The sequence below is a fragment of the Coloeus monedula genome (genome assembly GCF_965178545.1).
Source record: "Coloeus monedula genome assembly, chromosome: 15".
Taxonomy (NCBI): Eukaryota; Metazoa; Chordata; class Aves; order Passeriformes; family Corvidae; genus Coloeus; species Coloeus monedula.
Window position 1 is genome coordinate 4,586,418 of NC_138795.1, and position 22,937 is coordinate 4,609,354.

Sequence of the window (22,937 nt, forward strand, 5' to 3'; positions counted from 1 at the left end):
TGAAGTCTCCTCTATGTCACACAGCCCTTCAGCTGCTGGGAAGAGCTCCAGCAGTTAAAAACTACTGAGCATCAGACCTTGTTAAGTTTCTCAGTGCTCCCTTCTCCAAAGAGACGAAATTTTCTCTCAGATCAATCTGACTAAAAATCATTAAAATCATTGCAGTGTTTTAGGAGAGCAAACATGATCAGGAAATAGTGAGTAAAATTGATAATTACAGGTGGCCACACCGAGATCAAAGACAATGCAGGACTATCAGTGTTATCAAACTCCCCCTCAATCTTTCCAGCAGTGGATTTAAGACTACTCTTTACAGCTACAAGTAAGCAAGTTTATAAAATAATTATTGTGTCAATGGAATGCCAGATTTTTCCCCAAATACAGCAACAAATGTTTCAGTTGTTGGTCAATGTGCAGTTCAAACTGCAGAGCCAAGGAAGAGAGATCTTTCATGGACATCCTGCTCTCTTCACATGCATGCCCACGTTCTCACAAAGACACAGATCCCTCCCTGGGAATGGGTGAGCAAATAACCACTTTTTCAAGGATATTTTCCAAATAAAATCATGAAAAATCCTCAGGATTGAGAAAACACAGGGAAATAAAACTGTACACACAGGTGTCCCCACCTGTTAGCTAACTTTCTCTCACCAATTAAAGGAGTAAGTGAATTTAAAAATAATAAAATAATTTAGGAGATATCCCAAGTGTGGCACTTAAGAGGTATATTCAGAGGGATGGTTGTAAACCTCTTGTGAGGCAGGAGAATTAGTTCCTTGGTTTGCCAGTCAAGACAGGCAAAAGTCAGGTAGAGTGAAAATCATTGCTGTGATCATTATCAGGAGGGGAAGAGATGAGCTGAAACTAGAACCTGTATCTCCTCTGCGATGTGAATACAGCTCAGTCTTGATGGAGCCACCAGGATGATGTCTGTTCTTGTCAAGGGATGCTGAATCAGACTAACACTGAAAACAGAACATGCAGAGACTGGAAGGCACATGAACCACCCCAAGCAAAACTCATCTGGAGCACAGACAGGGACAGCTGAAATTTCAGAGCCTTTTGTTGGAAAATGTCTACTGGAGGAGCAGGGGGCATTTAGTGGGAACTGGCTTTTTCATGACAATGTTCACCCATTATTATGCCAAGGATGATTTCCTTTTATTCAGAAAATGAAAAAGGATCTAAGAAAAATGTTGATGAAATTAAAAAGAAAAACTATAATTGAAATATTTTCCACTGGAAATAAGGAACAGAGCCATTTGCCTGCTGGCTGTCAGTGTGCTCACTCATCCCAGTGGAACTAGCCCTCCACATCCCACCTGATGCCTCTTCCCTCTTCTGCAGACTGGCCTCCCAGAGCTGCAGAGCAGCTCAACCCCCTGCCTGAGATCACAGGCAGAACAACCCAGTCTTTCCAGTCTGCCCCAGCTCCCCAGGTAATTTGGCTCAAGTTCACTGACAGAGGCCTTTTCACTTGCAGAGGGACTCAGAACTGGAAAAACTTGAGATATTTGAGGTCAGAACCGAACATGTCAGCAAAGCTGAGCTGAAAGGAATCTTGCACAATGTCTGTGTAGTCTGTGCCAGCAAGCAGTTAGTCCTAATGCCCCTCCAGTTCATTAGCAACAAATCGACTTACCAGAAAAAAAAAAAAGGAAAAACAAGAGTAAGCTCACTGTCCTTATTCCTGATCAATTGGTTTCTCAACAAACAAACCCCCTCTCCTCTCTGTAATGGTGTATCCCCTGTGCTCCTCAATGCCAGTGCCTCTGGCAGAGGGTGTCTCTTTCACATGAGGGATTACACTGCCTAAGTGCCCTGAGCTATGGAAACCCAGTGTTCTGCTGGGCTGCACAGCTCCTTGAACATCCCAGTGCTCTCTCAAGTGCAGCTGGTGCGTTTCTCAAGAGCCAGTCTGGGCTGATCCCATTCTCTGGAAAAGGACACACATTGTTGCTCAGCAATGGGTGTGCTGGGAAGAAATTCTAGCTGTGGCAAGATTTCAGCAGGCTGTTGCTGTCTGCAGTAAAACTGAATTCAGCTGGCTACAGCCAAGGCTTGTGTGGGTTCCTGGTGCCAGTTCACTCCCAGATCCCAGTGCTGACTACACCTGGGCACTGACCCATTTTCACAGGACATTCTTCCCTTGTCTTGAGCTCTGTCAGCAGGCATTACAGCCACCTTCAGTGTGTAACCTTTTCTGTCTGATTCAAAAAACCAAACTGAACCTCAAGTGAGGCCATCCTGCACCAAATTGACTGCTCAGCTCTGTGCATGTGCAGATGTGCCAGAACAGTAAGAGTTCTTGCCAGGTGATCAAGAAATTCTACTAAGAATCACAGAATCATTAAGGTTGGAAAAGACCCCCAAGATCATCGAATCCAACCTGTGAGCAATCCTCACCCAGACCAGAGCACTGAGGGCCACATCCAGGCATTCCTTCAACACTCTAAGGGATGGTGGTTCCACTACTTTTCTGGACAGTCTGTTCCAATGCTTGACAACCTTTCCCATGATGAAATTCCTCTTGGTGTCCAACTTGAACCTCCCCTGGCACAGCTTGAGGTGATTTCCCCTTGTCTTGTCACTAGTTTTCTAGATGTGGCCAACCCCCACCCCGCTATACCCTCCTGTCAGGGAGCTGTAGAGAGAGATAAGGTCTCCCCTTAGTCTCCTTTTCTCCAAGCTGAGCCCCAGCAGCTCCCTCAGCCTCTTCTCACATCAGTCTTATTCTCCAGATCCTTCCCCAGCTCCACTGTCCTTCTCTGGACATGCTCCAGCACCTCAACGTCCTTCCTGAACTGAGGGGCCCAGAACTGAGCACAAGACTCGAGGTGTGCCCTGTACAGAGGGACAATCCCTTCCCTCATACTGCTGGCCACATTATTTTTGATACAGGCCAGGTGCCATCAGGTGCCACCTGGGCACACCTGGCTCATGTTCAGCTGCTGTTCACCAGTACCCCCGGGTCTTCCTCTGGGACACTTGCCAGCCTCTCTGCCCCAAGCCTGGAGCACTTCAGGGGTTGTTGTGGCCAAAGTGCAGGACCCAGCATTTGGCCTTGTTGAACAGCACACCGTTGGCCTCAGCCCATCGATCCAGCCTGTCCAGATCCCTCTGCAGAGCCTTCCTGGCCTCCAGCACATCAACACCCCTGCCCAGCTTGGTGGCATCTGTGATGCCCAGCAAGTCCCACCCAGCAATATATGTGACATTTTTAAAAGAGTTTTGGTTGTTAAAGTTTTCAGTGTCAAATTATTCTTATCGAACACAAAGAGCATTTTCAAATTCCACCAAGCTCAAAGAGCATTTCAACCACCTTGTTTTGTTCATACACATTTATTGAAGCCCTGTAAATAATTAGTAACTTTTTGCAGCTTCAGACAGTGTAGAAACCCATCCCAACTTTTTCCAATCCCAGTATGTCATTCTGACTCTTTTGTATGCTGACTGACTTGCACAACACAACTCCGAGCATGTAAAGTTAAGCAGATAAACAATTACAAGAAGTTCAAGTTGGGTCTAGAAAAGTACATCACGTAGAAATCCAGGGAAATCAAGCTTTTCACAGCTTTTGCAAAGTTGTATGGATAGGGAAATTCTGGTTATTGTTTGAGTTTGAGCCTGACAAGAAAAAGGGAAAGGAATAGAGTGTTGTTTGGTTAAACTCTGCACTGCAGCCTGTGTCTGGGTTGCCTGAGCAAAAGAGGGTAACCAAAGAGTCCTTGTACTGCCCAAAGCTGTAAATTCTCTCCAGCACCAGATGGGACTTAATTCAATCCATGAAGTGGTGAGAAGATTTCAATGCTGTTCCTTGCAGGAAAAATGAAACCCTTTCAACTGGCTAGTCACAGCCTCTGGGCACTTATGATTTTGTTTTCTTTATTACTTTGCTGTGAATGAGCAGAATTTTCCTTCACCAAGCCACTTGCATTTTTTACATGACACGCATTAAAGCCAAGCTGACCAATACACAACCCCTTGGGAGCTCTCTGGGCTAGTTCCAGATGCAGTGGTGATATGAAGATGGTTTCAGCAGCTCAGTTATTCCTTCCTGACACTTCATATCCATGGCACACATCTATGCTTGGATTCACGCAGTTTTTCACTGAGCCTTCATACCAAGATCAGAGTTTAAGGAAATGAAACCAAGTATAATAATAATTCTATTCATTAAGGCTAAGGCTTGTAATGGTACTTAGCCATGAAAAGATGCAGCCAGTGGGATTTTCAAATTGCCTAAGCAGATTACACATCTAATTCCCATTGACAGCCAATGGGAATTAGGTCCCCAACTCCCTTAGGCACTTTTATAAATCCTATTAGGTGTCTGTCTGCATCTTTGTATGTTTAAATACTTTGTAAACCTGAGCAAGGGTGTGTTCCCATGCTCCTCATGTTGTTTTGCAGGGTTTTGGTAATAGAACAAAGTCAGATCTTCTAACTTATCTTGTAGAAGTCAAATCAGGTGATTTTTTGCTACCTTTGGAACCTCTGATGTTAGAGGACTCCTGCTGAGATGTGTTCAGAGGTTGCTCACTAGTGTTGACTCATTGCTGCTAGAGCAACTCTTTTATCATCAGCTCCCAATCCCTTCAGCACTACCAGAACAGGTCAGGGAGTCCAGAGCAGAGCCAGAAAGCTCAAACCTTGTAGAGTTGAACCTAAACACTCAAAAATGCTTCCTCTTTATTTTCTGGTGCCATAAACACAGATACAGATTACAATGACAGCACAGTTCACTCGAATTTTGCTGTGGCCACAGCTGGTTTGTGTTCTCCTGGCTGAGGGGCACACGGAATATGTGCAGAGTGCTAATCAGACCAAGCCAATTCCCTGGAAGCACAATGGTGCCATTTTTAAAAGCCCACAGCCATGGTTTTTCTAAGTCTTTGCGAATGCATCCTTTACTGAAATGGCTCTGTCACAATGTGGAACCAGGCAGGCCAAAACGAAAGCAAACATTTCCCCCCTCTGAAAGGCTCCAGTGTGATCACAACAATACCAGTTGAACTCTACTCTAAGCTAGAGCAGTGCTGGTGACTATTTAGAAAATAATTAACTGAACTTTACATGACATTCAGATGTTTCTTGGCTCAAATACCAGCCTATTCCTCTGCTGAATTCTAGGGATTCTGCAAACAATGAGAAATATTTGCCTAATGGTAGGCTTGCACACCATGCTCATGTTGTGCTGAGTCACTGTATCAGTGAAGACAAATGCTGAAAAGAATGTTAGATAGAGAAAAAACTTTGCTGAATAGACTTTGAGTGAGATGAAGATTTGTCATAAATATGAAGCAAATATAGGGTGTTTTTATGAAAATGTGTTACTGGGTTGGAAGGCAGTTTTTTTCAGTTCCCCAAGGAGATTCTTCAAAGAATGTGGATTTTTTACTTGTTGAGATAAAACTGCTAATGTCATTGCTAGAAACAAACAGTCTTTGGCTGGAACAAGAGTTAAATCCAGTACCCTGTGCATATCCATTCACGGCATAGGAATAAAATTGTGCTAAACAGTTTTCTCTGAGGCTGGGAAGATGCAAGACTTGATGGCTGATGCTCCTTCATCGCTGTTGCTTGACATAATAATGCCTGATAACTCTTGAGAGTGGGCTCAAACTTACATCAGGGTGACAGTGTAAACAGATGTGCTACATTTTCCCTGAAAATCTGAATAAGGAGAAGCTTGTTGCTTGGCAGCCCAGAGAATGTTCCAAGACCAAATTGCCAGCTTGTGAAGAGAAAGGCAGACAGATTATGAAATGGTTGAAACAATCAGAGTAAAAAAGAAATAAAGACAAAAATACTGTGCAGCTTAGTCAACAGGACATTTTTCCTCTTATTGATGGGTGGAAGGGCAGATATCTGAGTTCATATCACATATATATGGGTACACAGTGTTGGTACTGGAATATCACATATCTGAGGGAAACTGCATTCTGAATTGTTATGAAAAACTGGATATTCAATTTATTCTAGAGAATGACAACTTCTAAGAAGCACCATGACAGATCTATGAGAACAGACAGACACAGCAGTGAACTAGATGGCTGGTAAAAGAGGGAAAGGTTTCGAATCTGGCCATGGCAACTAAGTAAACTTATGAAACACTTGCACATAATATACATGTTCTTAAAAGCCTCTGTTGTCAGCCACTGTTGCCTGTTTTCCCAAACAACAGTTGCAGTGTTTCAGTTTCACAAAGATGTTTTTGTTAGGAGACAAATATGTGTGCAGGTGCATCCTAAAACAAATGGCTTCGAGGCCAATCGTGGGACTGGCTTTCATTTCTGAATCAGAAAATAAAAATTACCCAAAATAGGCTTTTTACTAAGAGGGATTTACTCGCAATAATAACTGTGGACCTGCTGAAATCAAGAAGATGACAAATAAAAAGTACACAGATTGTGCAAACTATAATGTAATCCCAAAAGAAGAGAGATGGCACCTAGTAAATATTGGTATGGAAAGATAAACTCTGAGCAGCAGATGCACACGAGACACTTCCTCACTCAAAATGGAAGACTGTCTTAATGACTTGCAGCTTGCAAGCTCCTTACTTAATGAATCCTTGACTAGGCTAAACCATTTAACACAATCCTTTAGGCAATAAATAGCTTCTACTCACAGTATTGTAAAAATATCTCCAAACACAAAGGCATCCTTCATATGCACTAAATACAAGCTGCAATTGAAAAAGCTCTGATGTCAGACAACTCAGAAGGATTTGAGAAATGGTTTTGAGTGGCTTGTGCAGGATGTGTTTGTGCTGCAGAAGAGCTCCCAGTGGCTCAGCACTCCTAAGCAGCCAGTCGAGGAACCAAGCAGGTTTGCAGGGAAGCACACGTCACTTAGAGCAGGGACTCAGTGGCAAAGAGCTAAATAGTTTTTGAAAGATCTGATTACTGAACAGTTCCCTTTTATTGGCCATGTGCTTTCTCCATGGATGGATTCATTGGATGTGCAACAATAATTGAGTTTCATCCCAGGGGTGAAGTCCATTTGGCGACTTAAGTGCAGTCACTTGTCAGGATGGATTTTTCCACAAATGTATATTTTTCAAGTTTGCATGTCTTTTGTCAATACCTCGGCTCTCCAAGGGACAGCATGTCAACTTCCTACACTCTTACATTTGACTGGTACTGAAAATCCGTCTGCTATGGTTCTCTGAAGTCTGTTTGATGGGGAAGGCTTTTTGACAACTCCTGCCTCTCTAGAGCTCTTACCTCTTTGTTTCTGTGGTAGGTTGTTTTTTTTCCCTTTTCCCGGTAACAGAACCTTTTATTCAGTCCAGCAACATTTATGGTGTCTTTTTGCTGTTCCTGTCTGCCAAAACAGCAAGGAGTCCCCAAACTGATGAACTCTAATGAACAAGCACCTCAAAGCTTAAGGGCTGCCAATATCTCCTCTCTCAACTCAGCCCTCAGCCTCCATCCAAAGGTAAGCATTAAGTTCATGACATGGGGAGAGACAGTAAATAAGTCACACCAATGGGAAGCAGAGGAATTAAAAATACTGTAAATCAAGAAAGCAGTAGAACTATCACAAAATTACCCAGCCACTGTATTATGGCTTGTGCAACATGTTTGTTTTACTGGGTGGTACAGCGTGCAAGGCAAAATTTTAGAGCTGTCTGGCAATTATTCCAGGAGGAGGGGACAGGCAGCTGGAAATGAGCCTCACTTTGCTCCCAAAGAGATCCTCAGCATCAGAGAAAGAGTAGATGGTGGCTTTCTCTTGCTTTGATGAGATCCACAAATTGAAAGTCCAGACACAGCAGATCTGAATGAAGCTGAAAGAATTGTAAAGAACTTCACAGAAGAAGTTTGCACTGGGAGATGATCAATATGTTCAATCCACTGTCTTTCACGTGATGGTGGCCAAATAATCCTAAGAAAGCAGCTGTAGTAAGAGACTGGATAAGGTTACTCAGTGCTGCAAAAAATGTCCACTTGAATCCCAGTGGAACAGATCTGGTTCTTTTAGACAAGAAATACATGCTGGTAATTTATGATATTTTTTTCCAGCTGAAATTTCTCCCAGCTTGACAATAAACTCATCAGTTTCACCTTTTGAAATTGAGTTTGCTCTTTCAACTTTCCTTTTATTTCATGAAAACCTCAGTAGCTTTTATGCTGGTGATGGTGTTTGCAGTCTGCTTTTGTAAAATACTAATAGCCAACAGCAGCTTTTAAAGCCTTATTTTTGTTAAATGATATGAACAAAAACAACTACATTCCATGCAAGCAATGGAAATAGAGAAGAAGGAATGAGGCAAGCATGGAAGTCAAAGTTGCTGAAACACCATTTCTTCCCCCTAACAGAAGTTACACAGGTGGGAACCCATCATGACAAGACTTGCATTTGCATTGTTTCCCTGTCGATGCATATAAATTACTAGATGAACTGATACAGAGAAAAGAAACTCATTAAACAGCACTTTCTTGATTATTATTTGAATGTAGAAAAATCAGCAGCACTTTTTTCCATTCTTTTCTTTGAAACATGACCTAATTAAAAACTGCAGTGGGTGAAAAAAAAAAAAAAAAAAAAAGGCAGCACTTTAAGGCATTGTCTCCCACTTTGAGATAGAAAGCCAGTTCCTCTGACTAAAACTGGCTGGATAATTCCAGCCTGGAGAGTCCCAGTCTGCCAGTCTGTGAAAATGTCTCCATCTACTGTGTTTCGATCCAAGTCCAGCTAAATATTCTGAAAAAGGGAATTTGAAGACCATCCTATGAAGTGTTACCATGGCAGTTTTAATTTCCAGCAAAAATGAAAATAAGACTAATTTTTGTCTGTTCAAGCACTGCTTTCAGATCTCCCTGGGTTTGTCTGTTTGCTTGCATCCATGAAAACGTGTACTATGACCTTTAGGAGAAAAAGCAGCAGTGATTTCTTTGACCATGTTTCACTGGCTTACCAAAGAGCAGCTGCTCTGGACCACAGCTTGAAGATGACTTTGGTTTGCCATTTCTTTCAGCTGTTTTGGAGCTATTTAGATGCATCATGAAGGAAGACTACAACTCTGTCCTCTCATGTTCACAGCTGATGGAAAGCCATAGTAGGGCTTTATCTGATGGGTTATGTAAGGCATTTATGGCACCAGTTAATCTATATGAGAATAGCCAAAGTGAAATGAGGTCTTCAGAAAGCAGTAAAGGAGACCTGTTTCCCTGTTTGTGTCTTGAGGCTGGATTCTCCTGTGTGTGAGACAAACTCCTTCAGGAACACTGGTAAGAACGCTCCCCAAGGGGATCCTTAGTTATCCACTGGAACTCCTACTACATCCTTTCCACTCCTACTACATCCTTACAGAGTATTCCTGTGGCATCTCTCTCCACACAGCTGTGCATTCTCATAAAACACAACTTCAAATCCTTAAGCTGGTCACCCCTGTATCTCATCTGATTGAAATTGGCCCAACAGTAATTGCAAGGGGACTGAAAGACACAAATACAGAGATAGGGAGATCTCATATGATTTGTATCCTTAGGAAATCAGGCAAACAAGACCTTTCTGGCTTGGGGATCTGGCACAAAGCTGAGTGACTTGGACTACGATCAAACTGACAGTGTAATAAATGGGAACACTTACAGGCTGCAACCATCCCCAAGAATTCTGACCTCACTAGTCTGGCATGTGCTTCTGGTTCAGCCCTGTTCTGCTACCAGTTTTCTAACTCTGGCCACTGTCACAGGGATTTTGGAACTTGAAACCCAGACTGCTAACCAAGACAAATCTGTCAGCAGCTGACTGTTACAAAAAGCAGACAGTGACCTGTCCTTTTCTCCTCCTCACGTATAGTTTACATGCCAGAGAGGTGAATTGTTGTCGGTGGACAAAAGAACTTACTGGAACAGCTGCGTAACAGCAACCAGCAACAATCCAGGCTCTAGAGTCTTGGAATATACTGGAGCTGTAACAAAAGACTGAGGAATCTGGACATGAGTTTCTCAGAGAAGAATAAAGATCATGTGTAGTTCATATGAGACAATTCTACTGAGGATCAGTTCTCTCACACAACCTCCTAAATTTCCCATGGAAAGTACCATATCCACTTAAAGGAGGTGTCTAAGGGCATGACAGAGATAGCTGTGAGATCAGGACGTAATTCACATGGGGTTTCCCTGTATTTTAAACTTCTAACAGTGGTAACATTTTAAAAACTGTATCTCCAAAGCCTCCCCAAGAACAGTGTCAGATCAGATCACATCATCAGCCTGAAGGAAAGCTCAGAACATCTAATATTATACATTAATTGGCAATCCCCAAACCCCACATTTCCATCCTAATTTGGAGATATGCACACACTGCCAGTTACTAATGTGGGAGAAAATGAGAAACCAAAAAAACCCCAAGTAGCTCTGTAAAAATTGGAACTAATGAAGATTGCTTCCCTGGGGACATTTGTCTCACAGTTGATTGGTTTGATAATTAAATGGTAATATTTTGGCAGAGGGAATTCACCCCTTTCTAGACATCAGGGAATCCACAACAAAAAAGCAATGCTGTGAATGCCCCAGGCACAGGAAAAGCCAGAATTTACTGCTTACTGGACAATGGAGAACCCTAAGAACTTTGACCTTAAACGCTTTTCATTAAAGGCTAAGCACATCTTTTCAGGAGCAGTAACAATAAGGTCTCTTCTATTCAGTCATTTATTTTGAGGCAGCTCGTAAGAATCCTGCATAAATTTGTAATTCACTTTGAGAGCAAACCACCTCTGCATCATCTAAGTGAACTAGTTCAGCTGTTTCAAAAGACTGTGAGGAGACAGAGTGAAAATCCACAGTATGGAATCAACCTTCACTTCTTCAGGCTAGAAAAAAAAGCAGCACTGGGCTGGATGCAGCCTGATGTTAACATTCAGCACAGCCTCCCTGCAGGGACTTCTGCCCATGTTCTGCTGGCAGAAGAAGCTGTCCGAAGGGCAGGGTAGTCCTCCCAGTTCCTGAGATAAATCACCACCTCTGCCTGGCACTCCCAGTCTTCCACATGCATAACACGGGCAGTTGTAGTCCTGGCTCTAAAGCTTAAAATAGAATCACCTTCACTTCTTAAAAAACTTGGAAGTTTGCTACCTACTTTCCTTTATAGTGAGTCAGACAGGTCCTGGCCATGCAAAGGCTGTTAGGAAATGGGTGTATCATCTCGGCAGGGCAGTGTGAGGAGAGATAACATGGGAACAACACCCACAGTCTTCTTTTCACTTCCCCCACATCTTCCACAGGGGATATTCCCGGCCAATATTCCCTGTTACTGCCTGCCCCTCAAGATTCTCTCCTGAAATGAGTGTGGGATATGGGCTCAGGTGCGGGGTGGTGGAAGGTTCACAAGCAGTTCTGCATCCGTGGAAGGGACTGGAGGATTTTGCCAGAAGCAAAACCATTCTGTGGCAGAGCAGGAAGACGGGTTTGGAAACAGCCCACCTAGGGACCCGCTGCTTGGAATATGATACGTTTGTGTGTACAGGATGTGTTACAGAAAAACACCTTTGGACTCAGAAAAGCTGCAATTTTTCAGAAAAGCCTGGATGGTAACCAGCCTACAGACAGGGAACATTAGTCCACTGTTGCTTCTGCCCTACTGACTAATCCTCAGAACAAACAAACTTTATGAAATTCAGATTTCAGCTGTGTAAGTGGGTAAAAAGTGGAGCTTTATGAAATCATGGAAACAAATACTGCTTTAAATGAAAAGTTTTTCTCAGTCTGTGCCATCGCTTCCCTACCCTGCCACGATGTGGTTTTCCTTGACATTCCTCTTTTCCCCCTTGCATTTTAATTGTGAATTAATCACTGACTTGGACATGTCTCTACTGTGCATTAATATGGTTGATATTAACAACAATATTGCTCTCCAGGCAGTTGGAATGTGCAAGACTTTTTGTGCACCAAATGGCCCATATTAACTTCTGGAATAGCCAGGTGCAAACTCTATTGCAGTGCTCAAATTAGTTCAATTTCTCTAACTGCTTCTCCTGTAATTGATGGCTCAAATTATAATAAAATACAGTTCCTCTACATGATATATGTTACAACTACTACCTGTTATGCTGAATATTGCATTGCTTTGAAACTGCATTACCCTCTCCCTTCACCGATCAGATCTTTTTTTTTAAAGGAATTACTTATGAACCAGAAAGTGTCTTCACATCATTCAGAAATTATACGTATGCTCATGCACTTTATCAGCAGCTGACAGAATGGGGATGGCAAAATTACTGTCAGTCATGTTGCATTCAATGTCACATAAAGACCTGCTTTTTACTATACCTTAAAATTGACAATAAATGCCAGTCATCTCTCCTTGCCCCATTACTGCATCCAGACACAGCAAGCAGTGCTTAGAAGATACTCACCTTCATCTTTTAAATCCCTGCTTCAGCCTTTCTTTCTTCTACATATATTGTTGTTCTCCTATGCCTGCACCTAAAATACTCTTTACAATTATCTTTTTTTCCGAAGTGTGCAATTACAATGGGTCGTCATTTTTTTCATGTGGAAACAACGATTTCTATAAAACAAACAAATCAGCCGAATCCTGATGGCTTATTGACCCTTAACTGTTTCAGTTCAAATGTTATCCCTGATGGGAAAATAGTGAGGAATGGGTGCATTTGATTTTGGGGATATGTGCACCTTGAGGAGTGGCTGAGTCTGGACCCTGGAATCTGCCTCTGGTAGCCCCCCATGAGTTGGCAGCTCTGTCCCGGCACTCAGAACTCTGCAGCTGCTCAAGGAAACCAGCTCTAACAAGAACATCAATTTCATTGCACCACAGCAGAATCTGGGGAATTTGCAGCTCATCAGAAATGTATTTAGAAATTTGATCCTGATCCAATATGGACTGAAGCCACACTTACAAATAACAATATTTCCAGCCAATCAGAAAAGGTGTGTTTCTGCAAGCTCCAATTATTATACTTTATGCTATTACTTTCTTAAACAGAGGTTACAAACATCATCTGCTCCTGAAGACAAATGTCAATGTATTCACAGAAAAAACCAAAAGGCTGATATTAAATAGCGAGAGTCCTCTCTCAGCTTGCTTTGCCAGGTGTTACAATATGAAATTAAGGATCTCCCTCCTTCCAGTCCACAATGGCCACGTGCCTCACATTTGTGGGGGGCACCAAAACTGGTGCTGAGTTCAGTTACACAGCAAAGAGTCACCATAGATATTGTGCTGCAGATTAAAATATAATCTCAGGTTCAGTAGCATCCAAAACCAAAAACTCTGTTAAGAACTCTTATGAAGGGAACTGAGAAAAAAAGCCATAAACCATCACTAGGCTGGTCAGTGTCCTCTGCAGAAATTAAGAATATAGCAAGTCTTAGGCAGTAAGAAACAGTGCAGTAAGAAATCTACAGATTTCTAAATTTGCAACTGACAAGGAAAGGAGCACTAGGGAATTGTTATGTACTAATTCTCATACTACTTGAACTGGTAATGCTATGAAGCAGACAATTTAAAACACACAAAAGGGACCATTTTGTCATGTGACAGTTAGAACACTGAATTCATTGCCAGGACGTGTAGTGTAAGTTCATCTAAAAAGGCTCAAAAAGCAATCAGCTACATTCATAAAACAAAGGTCCATCCAGTGCTCCTAAAGGGAAAGTTTTAGCATGAGTACTCCAGAACTGAGTCCCTAAGCCACAGAACACTGAAAAATTGAAAGATGTATCTGAGGACTGATCCACCTGCTTCCACCAGCTCTTACATTCATGAACATCTAACACTGTTGTTAGGAAGAGGATGCTGCATTTGATGGTCTGTTCAGGAAGTTCTTGTATTCAAATAGATCTCATGAAGATGTTTAGGGGACAGAAACCATGAAAGTTATCTGTGTGAAATGATACAATGGGATGTCAGAAAGTGGCCAGGTGTTCAGCCGTTTAGCTTTCCTGACAAGTTCAGAGAACCACTAACTTTTAAAAGAAGTGACTTATTTGAGCAGCAAATGCCATTGCAACTGGTCTTTCTCATGCCTTTTTTTTTTTGCTCGCTCTGATGGAATAACTAAAATGAAAATATTTTGCATTTGTCTTTGGGTAGAAGTTTGCAGATGTATATTGTCTTTTGGCAAAACATATTTATTTACGACACAAACAAGAAACATACATCAAGAATGAAACCAGGTAATTTAAAACTCACATTAAATACAATTTGTAAGAAAATAAATGTATGTAATGAAACTGTCTGACAATCCTGATTATAAAATCACTTTGATGACTTCACTGTTTTCATTGTAACTGTGATTCCTGCTCAACACTTGCTTGGACGATATTTGAAGATGGTCTTGTCTGTTGGTAAGAGTGTTAAAAACCAGTCAATATTCTCCTAAGGCGGCTTTAGTGTAGGTGATTGTTCCCTGGGTTTTGTCAATCAACTTGGTCTAAGTGCAGACAAGGTTCCTGCCTGTGCAGTGCCTCGGTGGACGGTGGGGCAGCCCACATGCTGCACCCTTCCATCTGCTTTTCAGAGAGCCGCTTCTTTCCGAAATCTGGGTCTTGGGGATCTGGAAATTCCAGCGGCAATTCACTCCACACCGTACCCCACGATCAGCAGATGGACGGCCGTAGGAGAGAATGCTGCTCTTAAACGAGTTCCTCGCACTAAAAGCGGAGTATAAAACCACACTCTGCTCCGACATGAGTTCTACGCCAGTGTTTTGACTTCAACCAGCTATTTCACAGCCTTTGTCCCTCCTGTGCCTCGCCGGGCTGTGGGTCAAGGCTGGATGCTGCACACGCGTGAGGGAGGGTGTGAGGGCGGGTTTGAGCCGCGCTGTACCTGCCCCCCAAAACGGGCACAAGCCCTCGGTGCCCCCGCCGTGTGCGATCGCCGTGAAGCCCTCAGGACACAGCCGGGAGAGCCTCATCCCTCTCCCTTCAACTTCATCCCGTCCCGTCCCACCTCCCGCCCCTCAGGCCCGCTCCCTGTAGGCGCCGCGAACTACCACTCCCGGCAGCTCCCGCGGCGCCCCGCAGGCTCCGTGCCCGCCCCGCTTCCCCGGAACTCCATCTCCCAGCAGCCCGCACAATTACCCGACCCTTCATTTCCGGGAGCGGCGCCGCGTCCCTGGCTCGGCGGAGGCGGCGGCGGCCGGAGCGCGGCGAGCGGGGCCTCCTGGGGCCGGCGGCGGAGGGAGCGGGGCCGGGCGGGTCTCCGGGTGGTCGGCGCCATGCTGAACATGTGGAAAGTGCGGGAGCTGGTGGACAAGGCGTGAGTACGGCGGGACGCGCGCAGGGGGCCGGGGGCGGCTCAGCCGTGGCCCCTCAGCCGGGCCCGCGCTCCCCCCGCCCCCCCCAACATGGCCGCGGCCCCTCCCCTGCTGAGGTGGCGGCCTCACACCCCCTCTGTGCCCGGCTGACCCCGGCCCCGTTGTCCCTCCCTGCCTCCGTCCCTGTCCCCCGGTGACTGCCCGGTGTGGCCCCTGAGCGTCCTCCCGGCGTGGCTTTGTGGCCCCTCCGGGGCTGCAGGCAGGCAGGGGTTGCTTTTCAGGTAGTCTGTGGCCTTTCCATTATGGCTGGCTGCTTTCCCGTTCCTCTCGGCGCATCTGGGCCCTTCCAGCTGTTGGTGATCAGCTCTTCTGCTTTGGGTGCCCCCTCCTTTGCCAGTGTCCCGGGCTGTGCTTGCCCGTTTTGGTGTATGAGCCTTTGGAATCTGTCTCTGCTGGATTGGCTCCCAGCATGGCCCTTAGGCCCCTGAGGGGGGAACAGACAAGTCTCTCAAAGCAGGAGGGGAGTAAAGAACCACCTGCACGTTTTCAGAGAGCTGCCAAAGTCACCACATGCTCTCTAAAGTGTTTCCCTCCTTCCTAAGGACAGCTTTGCCTGCAGTTGCCATTGACTCACCACCCTGGGCCGTTCAGAGGTGGAGCATGGTGCAGAACTGAAGTGCTCTTTTGCACCCCTTACACATTTAAATAGCTCCGATATTTACAAGTTTGCTTCCTTGAATAAAGCCTCCTCCCACTGAAAACTTGTCTGTGGACTTGGTTATTGAGATCGCTGTGTTGGCGATGGAGAGCATGACGTTATTATTACGTGTGTCAGCCACTCCTTCAGTTTTGGCATGAGAAAAATTTGATATCATGGAGAACTTAGCAAAGGTTGTTTTGCCTCCTTAAATAATAAATCTTTAGGGAAAAACTTGGAGCACTTCTCCATCACTCATTTCAGTGGTGCCCAGTGACGGGACAAGGGGCAGTGGACACAAACTGAAACAGGCTGTCCAGAGAGGTTGTGGGGGTCTCATTCTCTGGAGATATTCAAAACCTGGCTGGGTGTGATCCTGTGCAACCTGCTCCAGGTGTACCAGCTTTAGCAGGGGGTTGGACTGGATGATCTCCAGAGCTCCTTTCCAACCCAAGCAGTTCTGTGATCAGGTTGAAGATGTCCCTGCTCATGGCAGTGGGTTGGTCTAGATGATCCCTAAAGTTAGTTTCCAATCCAAACCATTCTGTGGTTCTATGAATTGTGGAATGCTAAGAGGAAAAACTGGATGGAGGTCTGTAGATTGGTATATACCAGATGATACGAGTGACAAACAGTTGTACCTGGCCTTTCAAGTCAAAAGTCTTTCAAAACTGAGGTTCTGTTTTAAACTTTTTAAATTTTTGTTTCTACAAACAGTTTTTAAAGTGGCCTGTGTGATGTATAGGCTTAAAGATGGCAAACTGAAGAGAAATGTCAGCTTATTCATGATAATCAACTGTTTTGCTCGTGGTGCTGTGTGCTAGACTCAGACTTTTCTAGGCCAAGACTTGGATGACATTCAAAAACCACTGTGAATAAGTCTTGTCCTGAGGCAGTTGTTTACTTTTTACAGCTTCTTGTGTACAAAGTCAACCCTGGCTTAAAGTAGTTTTAATAATGTGACAAATTAGGTATTTAGGAGTACAACCCAAATAGGCCTGACTTGAGTTCCAGGACCTTTGAGGGAAATCAAGTTTTTCTAAGTTTTACTTCTGTGGTTTTTTTTTTGTGTAGGATTAATGATCACTGTAGCACTATAATACTGTCACTGTTTTTAAAATGTTTACTTCTGAGGATATAAGGTATTAAGTCAAACAGTACATCAAAATCTGAATTGGAAAAGACATTCTATTTCCAGAACAGGTGTAAGAAGTGAACATCTCAAAATAAAAAATGGTTTTTGAATAAACTTCAGTTTTTTGGGAATAACATTATCCAAATAAAGCAGATTGTTTATTAAAAAAAAAAAAAAAAAGGGGGAGGGAGGGGCAGGAGAAAAGTGGAGCCTGCAGAGTAAAGAGTATTTAGAGGCATCAGGATCAATAGTCCCATTGTGTGTGGTGCAGATTTGTCATAATGTCTTCTGTCTTAAGGCCATGACTTAAAAAATTCTCTGCAGAGGAAGCTAAATGATATAATCTGCCTCATAAATAACAGCTGATGCTGCAGCAGCAGCATACTGAAGTTTCACAAGAAACTGCATTTCTTTCCATAAAAAAAGGGATATGATTCTATGAGGATTTTGAAAATATGCAAAATGCTTAAAATTTTCCTAGTTCAAACTTTGATAGCTTTGATAGTGGTTTTGAGCTCTGCATCTTGACTCCATATTCAGCTGATACTTATCTTAGAGTTTCAGTTTACTCATCTGGGGTTTATTTTTTTATCCTTATTTATGTTTCAATGGCTGAGAGTGTGGTTAGGTCAGCTATTTCAACATGGAGTACTTTTCTTACACAATTCTCACATATTTTGGTGTGTGAAGCTTCAGTAAGCAACAATAAATAGCCATGGGCTACTTTAAATGCAAAAACCCAGGTAAAAATGGTAACCTGTTAACATTCATCAAAGTCTTAGAACCAAAAAATAAGTTAGTAACTGCAAAATGCATATAAGAAATTCAAATTTGTATTTAGTATTTTTGAAGTATTTGGTCTCTGTATTTCTTCAGTGTGCTTGAAATTGAGCAATGAAGTTCATCAGGTAAATTCTAGTTTGTAATTCTCTTCACACCGCAACCACCTCTTATTTTTATGGTAGCATTTTCTGGTAACTCCAGACTATGGATCTGCAGCCTGTGGTGCATGAGACAGTTTTTTTAGATATTGAGTGGTAGTCCTATTGTATTTGAAGTTTAGGAGGAAGACTGTGTGGTAGAGTATTAGATTTACTGTTCTAGGATGTGATGGAATACTTTTTGTTGCATGTCTTGTTCTGCCTTTTGTTAACTTCATTGCTTTTCAATGCCAGTGCAACTCCCCTCACTTAAATATTGAGTACCTTGATTAGTTTTGACTGAACAGGAATACCTTGTTTCTGTCTGGGCATTGGGAATAAGGTTGCAGTTTAAATCAAATAATTAATAAAACCTGTCTGTACCTAGTAAAATCTGCTTGTCATAAGGTTTATTCTTGCAATTTCAAAATAACTGTCAAAATTCTTCTGCCTTGCAATTTCTTAATGGGTACTGCAATGTGTTCAAGAGATCTTCAAATGTGTGAAATTATATTGAATTTCTGGTTAGTTTGTAGTTTAAAAGATGCAGGTCTACATATTCTTAATTCTTCTGGAGTAAATTCTGTTTCATAATATTATGTGATTAAGTTAACTTAAGAAGGCAGCTTTTCACCTTTTTCAGTGTTCACTTATATGGGTTCTTTTCCCCCAGTAATTCAAAACTGAATTGGAAAGTAAACTAAACAGCTGGAAAATAAATGCAGCCCTCTGTGCTGAGCTCATTGGCTCCAGGACGGTGAACTGTTTAAATGGCAGAGGTTTCTGCTGGCTCAGGGCCAGAGTGGTGCTTGGTGCAAAGTTGGTGAGTCAGGTGGCAGTTCTGAGTCACTCCTGAGGCAGTGTCAGAGATTTCTTGTTCGATTCTCTTTTGTCATAGGCTTAGGTGAGGGCTGCAGTGTAACTCTGTTGCCTCAGCATTCCAGGCAGGAGGTGGCCAGTTCCTGTGAGGGAGCACAGAGGCACATGTCACATACTCGAGCTGGCTGGTGGGAGTGTGAGCTGCAGGAACATTTGACGGGTGGGAATGATTCTGGTCTCCTGCTCTCCCACTGCTCTGCGGCAGCATGGGGTTTGCAGCTTTGTCTCTGGATGCTCTGGTGGGAGCAGTCCCAGATATTGTGGCCCTCATGGCAGAGGGTTCAGGTTACCCCATGCCTGCTCTGAAACAATCCTGTAGTTGTGATGAAACTTGAGGCCAAGTGTTGCATTTACTGCTTGTGAGCTGCAGGAGACTAAGGATCTGGAGACTGTTTGGTACTGTGTAGAAGCAGCTTGTACAAGAAAAGTCATATTTGTATTTGTATAGGTGTATCAGTACTTTGATAATCAAATCACCAAGGGTCTTAACCAAGTTTTTCCTCAGTGTATGGTAACAGAACTGGCAAAAGGTATTGTGGTCACTGAGAGTGAGTTCAGGAGTCCTGGCTGTGGAAATAGTGTTATGCAACTTGGTAACTTCACTTTTCAGTTTTACTGGACAAGTACATGTTGTGCTTTGTGTTCCCTGTGAGATTTCTAGGAGAGCTCTACAAAGGAAACCCCATGGCTTTAAGAAAAAAAAAAAAAAAAACCCAAGGAATATTAAGAAACCCTGTTAAAACAGGTTTTAACTTAGCAGAAGCTTGAAGGTATCAGCTTGGCCTAGCGGCCAAGTTCAAAACCCAGGCCATCATCTCTCTTTAGTTCTGTTGAATTTCCTCTTCTTGAAGCAGAAACTGTTGATTCATATTTTAGTTTAACCTGCATGAGGGGGTTCAGCTTAAAGCAGAACACAGTGTTTGTGTGTATATAGGTAGCTCATTGGACTCCTCATTGCAATAATTTCTCTCTTAATATAGCATGTCATGTTAACATTTTTGCTGTCTAGTTTCTGTCACAGACATGTAGGGCATGCAGTAAGCAGGCTGGAAGACCTTTGGACCCATTGAGATCAGATTGCTGCCTGTGTAACAGTGTGGTGAGACTTTACAGCCACTTTCTTTAAAATTCCATTGCCATTCTTAGCTTTTGTGATCTTCTGCACGCATGACCTCAATGTGAGAGAGCTCCTTTTAAGCACCTTTCCATATATCAAAGGATAAGAAACAGTCTCATGAAAAAAGGGATGAAGGTGACAGGTCTGAATGTAGTTAGGACAGTATTACCCAGATGTTCATTTGCATTAGTTAAGGGGAGTGAGGTAGTTGTCACTGACTTTTACTTAAAAATTAAAAGAGAGAAGTGCCTTTGAGTTTCTTGCCAGTAATAGGAATATGACAGTTGCCATGCTTCTGTTTGGTCCACCCTCCTTCCGGTTCAGTTTTGTTCATCTAACTGTGCCCTAACTGCTTTGCTAGTACTGCTCTTAGCCACACCTTTCTGGTGGCCCAGCAGGAATGTGCTTGCACTCCCTTATGTTGTAGAGTGGGAGGTGAAGCGTTACAGAGCTGTTTCCATACACTTCACAAGTTTGATGAATTGCCCCAGTATGTAATAGTTTAATTTCTTTTTAAATGGAGAGCAAATAGTCTTGTTTAGAATTGATTGTAATAGGGAAGCATTATAAACACCTTAAAATTTATTTTAGAGGTAGGCACTTGGGTCCTCTCTTACCTATCCTGATGCTACATCTATGCAAAGAGAAAGGATTTCTAGTGTTTGTGGAAAAGGAAGGATTAAAGGTGCTGTTGTCATGAGCTCCAGTAGAACTAGGCAGGGGAGAAGTTCTTCTGGTTGAAAAACAGCATGTTTTCTTTAGTGCTTCTAAATGTACAATCTGTAAAGAGGAGGGCAAATTATTGGTAAAATAGAGTGAATTACTGCTTTGATTGTCATTGCAATTTCTCGCTGTTGTAGCCTAAAGCATGTAATGAGACCTTGCGCTTCACTCCCAGGTCACAGATGAGGGAAGCCAGCAAGATAATTCTGTCAAGTAAACCAAGTCACATTATGCTGGTAACAGTTAAAATTCTGAATTTGTTGACTTCCAGTCTCGTATTGTTGTCTGCTACCTCATTCTCTGTCTGCAAGATACTAATGTGATAAATGCACACCAGTCATTTACTCTACAATTACAGACCTTACAGTTGACTTCTGGTTGCTCATTGCCTGTAGAATGCTCATGTTTGCCCAGCATGTAGGCAGGATCCCATGTATCCTTAGCTGGGGGTTTTCAATCCTCCAGCCTAACTGCCTTCTCTTTCTAATGTGCCTGTAATTGCTCTTATTTATGGGTGATTTTCTTGTGGTTCATGGATTTATCCACCCAGACTACTGAGCTCTTTAATGAAATGCTGTTTGCTGGTTCAGTAATAGCAAGTATTGTTGTAAATGATCCATCATATATCCAGCAAAAGGGTAAATGACTGTCTAACATTTGTCCATTGCTATCTGAATCTCCTGTAAACTCCTTTGTTTCAGTTCCAGGATCATTTAGTTTTCTCTATATGTAAGATTTATTTTGGTTTGCGTAAGCGAGATCTTCAGGGCAGTGAACACTTCCATAGTTTTATGTAAGGGACAGTTAACCCTCACTGCATGAGTTATCCTCCTATTGCTGCTAAAGAGGTGTCCTGCTGATAACTGCTTTAAGAACAGCATTTTGTATTATTATTACAAGCAAGATGATGATGATTATCTTTAGCCCTGTAAGGGCTTGTCCTCTGCCTGGTTTCTAGAGAGCTGAGAGAAGAAAGTCTTGGCAATACAAAGGAAGACTGGATTTGAGCATAGCATTTGGTGCTGCAGCCAGGCGTGCCTGTGTCTGCCAAGCACTTGTAACAGCAAGTTACTTCTTAGGACTTTTCTCCTTCCCTTACAAAACTTCCAGAAAGTTGTTGGTATTAATAAGGAATAAAAAGGCTTCTAGTCTTTGGGCCGTGTAATTGAGTATGGGAGATAAGCATCTGTGAAAGTATTATGCTCTGTACACGTACATAGATACCGTGTTCTCTTGTTTGAATATTCAGCTGGTGGGGTAATCCATCAAATAGGCAAATATGACAAGCTGATGGATTTATTAAGAGTTGGGATAAGGTAGTTGTGGCCAAGCACACGGGTTTCATCAGCGCACACCAAGTGGTGCTTTTGTTAGTGCTCTTTCAAATGTGTTATTGCCATTTTACACCCTGTGGTAGCTGACAATAGTTTGTATTATGTTGTGTAAGGCTAGCTAAGGTGTTGGCTTTATGTATTTTCAGGGAGTCTAACTGATGTATGTGTGACAACTTCTGTGTTCTGGAAATGTTGCTAAAGCAGAGCTTTGCGTGTCCTTGCCAAACAGGACTGGGCTTCTGCTTGGGGAGTGCATGAAGCTGGTCAAAGATAAGAGCCTTACACACATCACTGTGTGCAGCTGTGGTCAAAAGGATCAAGGTGCTTAACTCAGTTCTATGCTTATTCCTCTTGGTTGTGTTGCCAGTTAGTGTATTACAAAATATTAGCTGATTTGCATAATTATTTCATATACAAGGTATAATTACTTCCAAAGCATTGGGCAAAGGTTGGACACACTACTGCTTTCTCTCCTCAGACTTTGCTATTTCAGTGTGCTAAGCTGTTGCAGTTGTCCTGAAATACAATCTTGAAATGCTGATCTGATTCTTCTATATCAAGTGTTAAACTAATTTCTGTATTTATATTAGAATGATAATTTTGTCTGAAAACAAAGACAAGCCATTGGAGAATGAGTGAAGCATTGCTTCACAGCATGGTAGGTTAAGAACACAAAAATGTCATGATTGAGAGTTGTGTGCTTCATTTTGGAGTATTTGGAATTTCTCTCATTGATTTATTCTGAAGTTTGGGTCCAGCTTGTCCAAAGTCCTAATACAAGACTTCCAATTTGAACTCATCTCCAACATGCAGAGTGTGACTGACTTGTTGACCTGTTGCTTCAGGTATGTTTCAAATACTTTACAGGCATGTGCTTGATGAGGAACTTCAGCT

The 22,937-nt window shown here is 42.8% G+C and overlaps 1 protein-coding gene across 1 annotated transcript in view; it reads left to right on the plus strand.

Annotated features, from left to right (window-relative positions):
• The first annotated feature begins 15,104 nt into the window (after window positions 1-15,104).
• Window positions 15,105-22,937, plus strand: part of CLINT1 (clathrin interactor 1) — a 47,635-nt gene continuing 39,802 nt past the window's right edge. Inside the window, exon 1 of the mRNA XM_082291683.1 lies at window positions 15,105-15,240. Within this exon, the coding sequence (XP_082147809.1) occupies window positions 15,200-15,240 (41 nt within the window). The 5' untranslated portion in view covers window positions 15,105-15,199. The remainder of the gene's footprint in view (window positions 15,241-22,937) is intronic.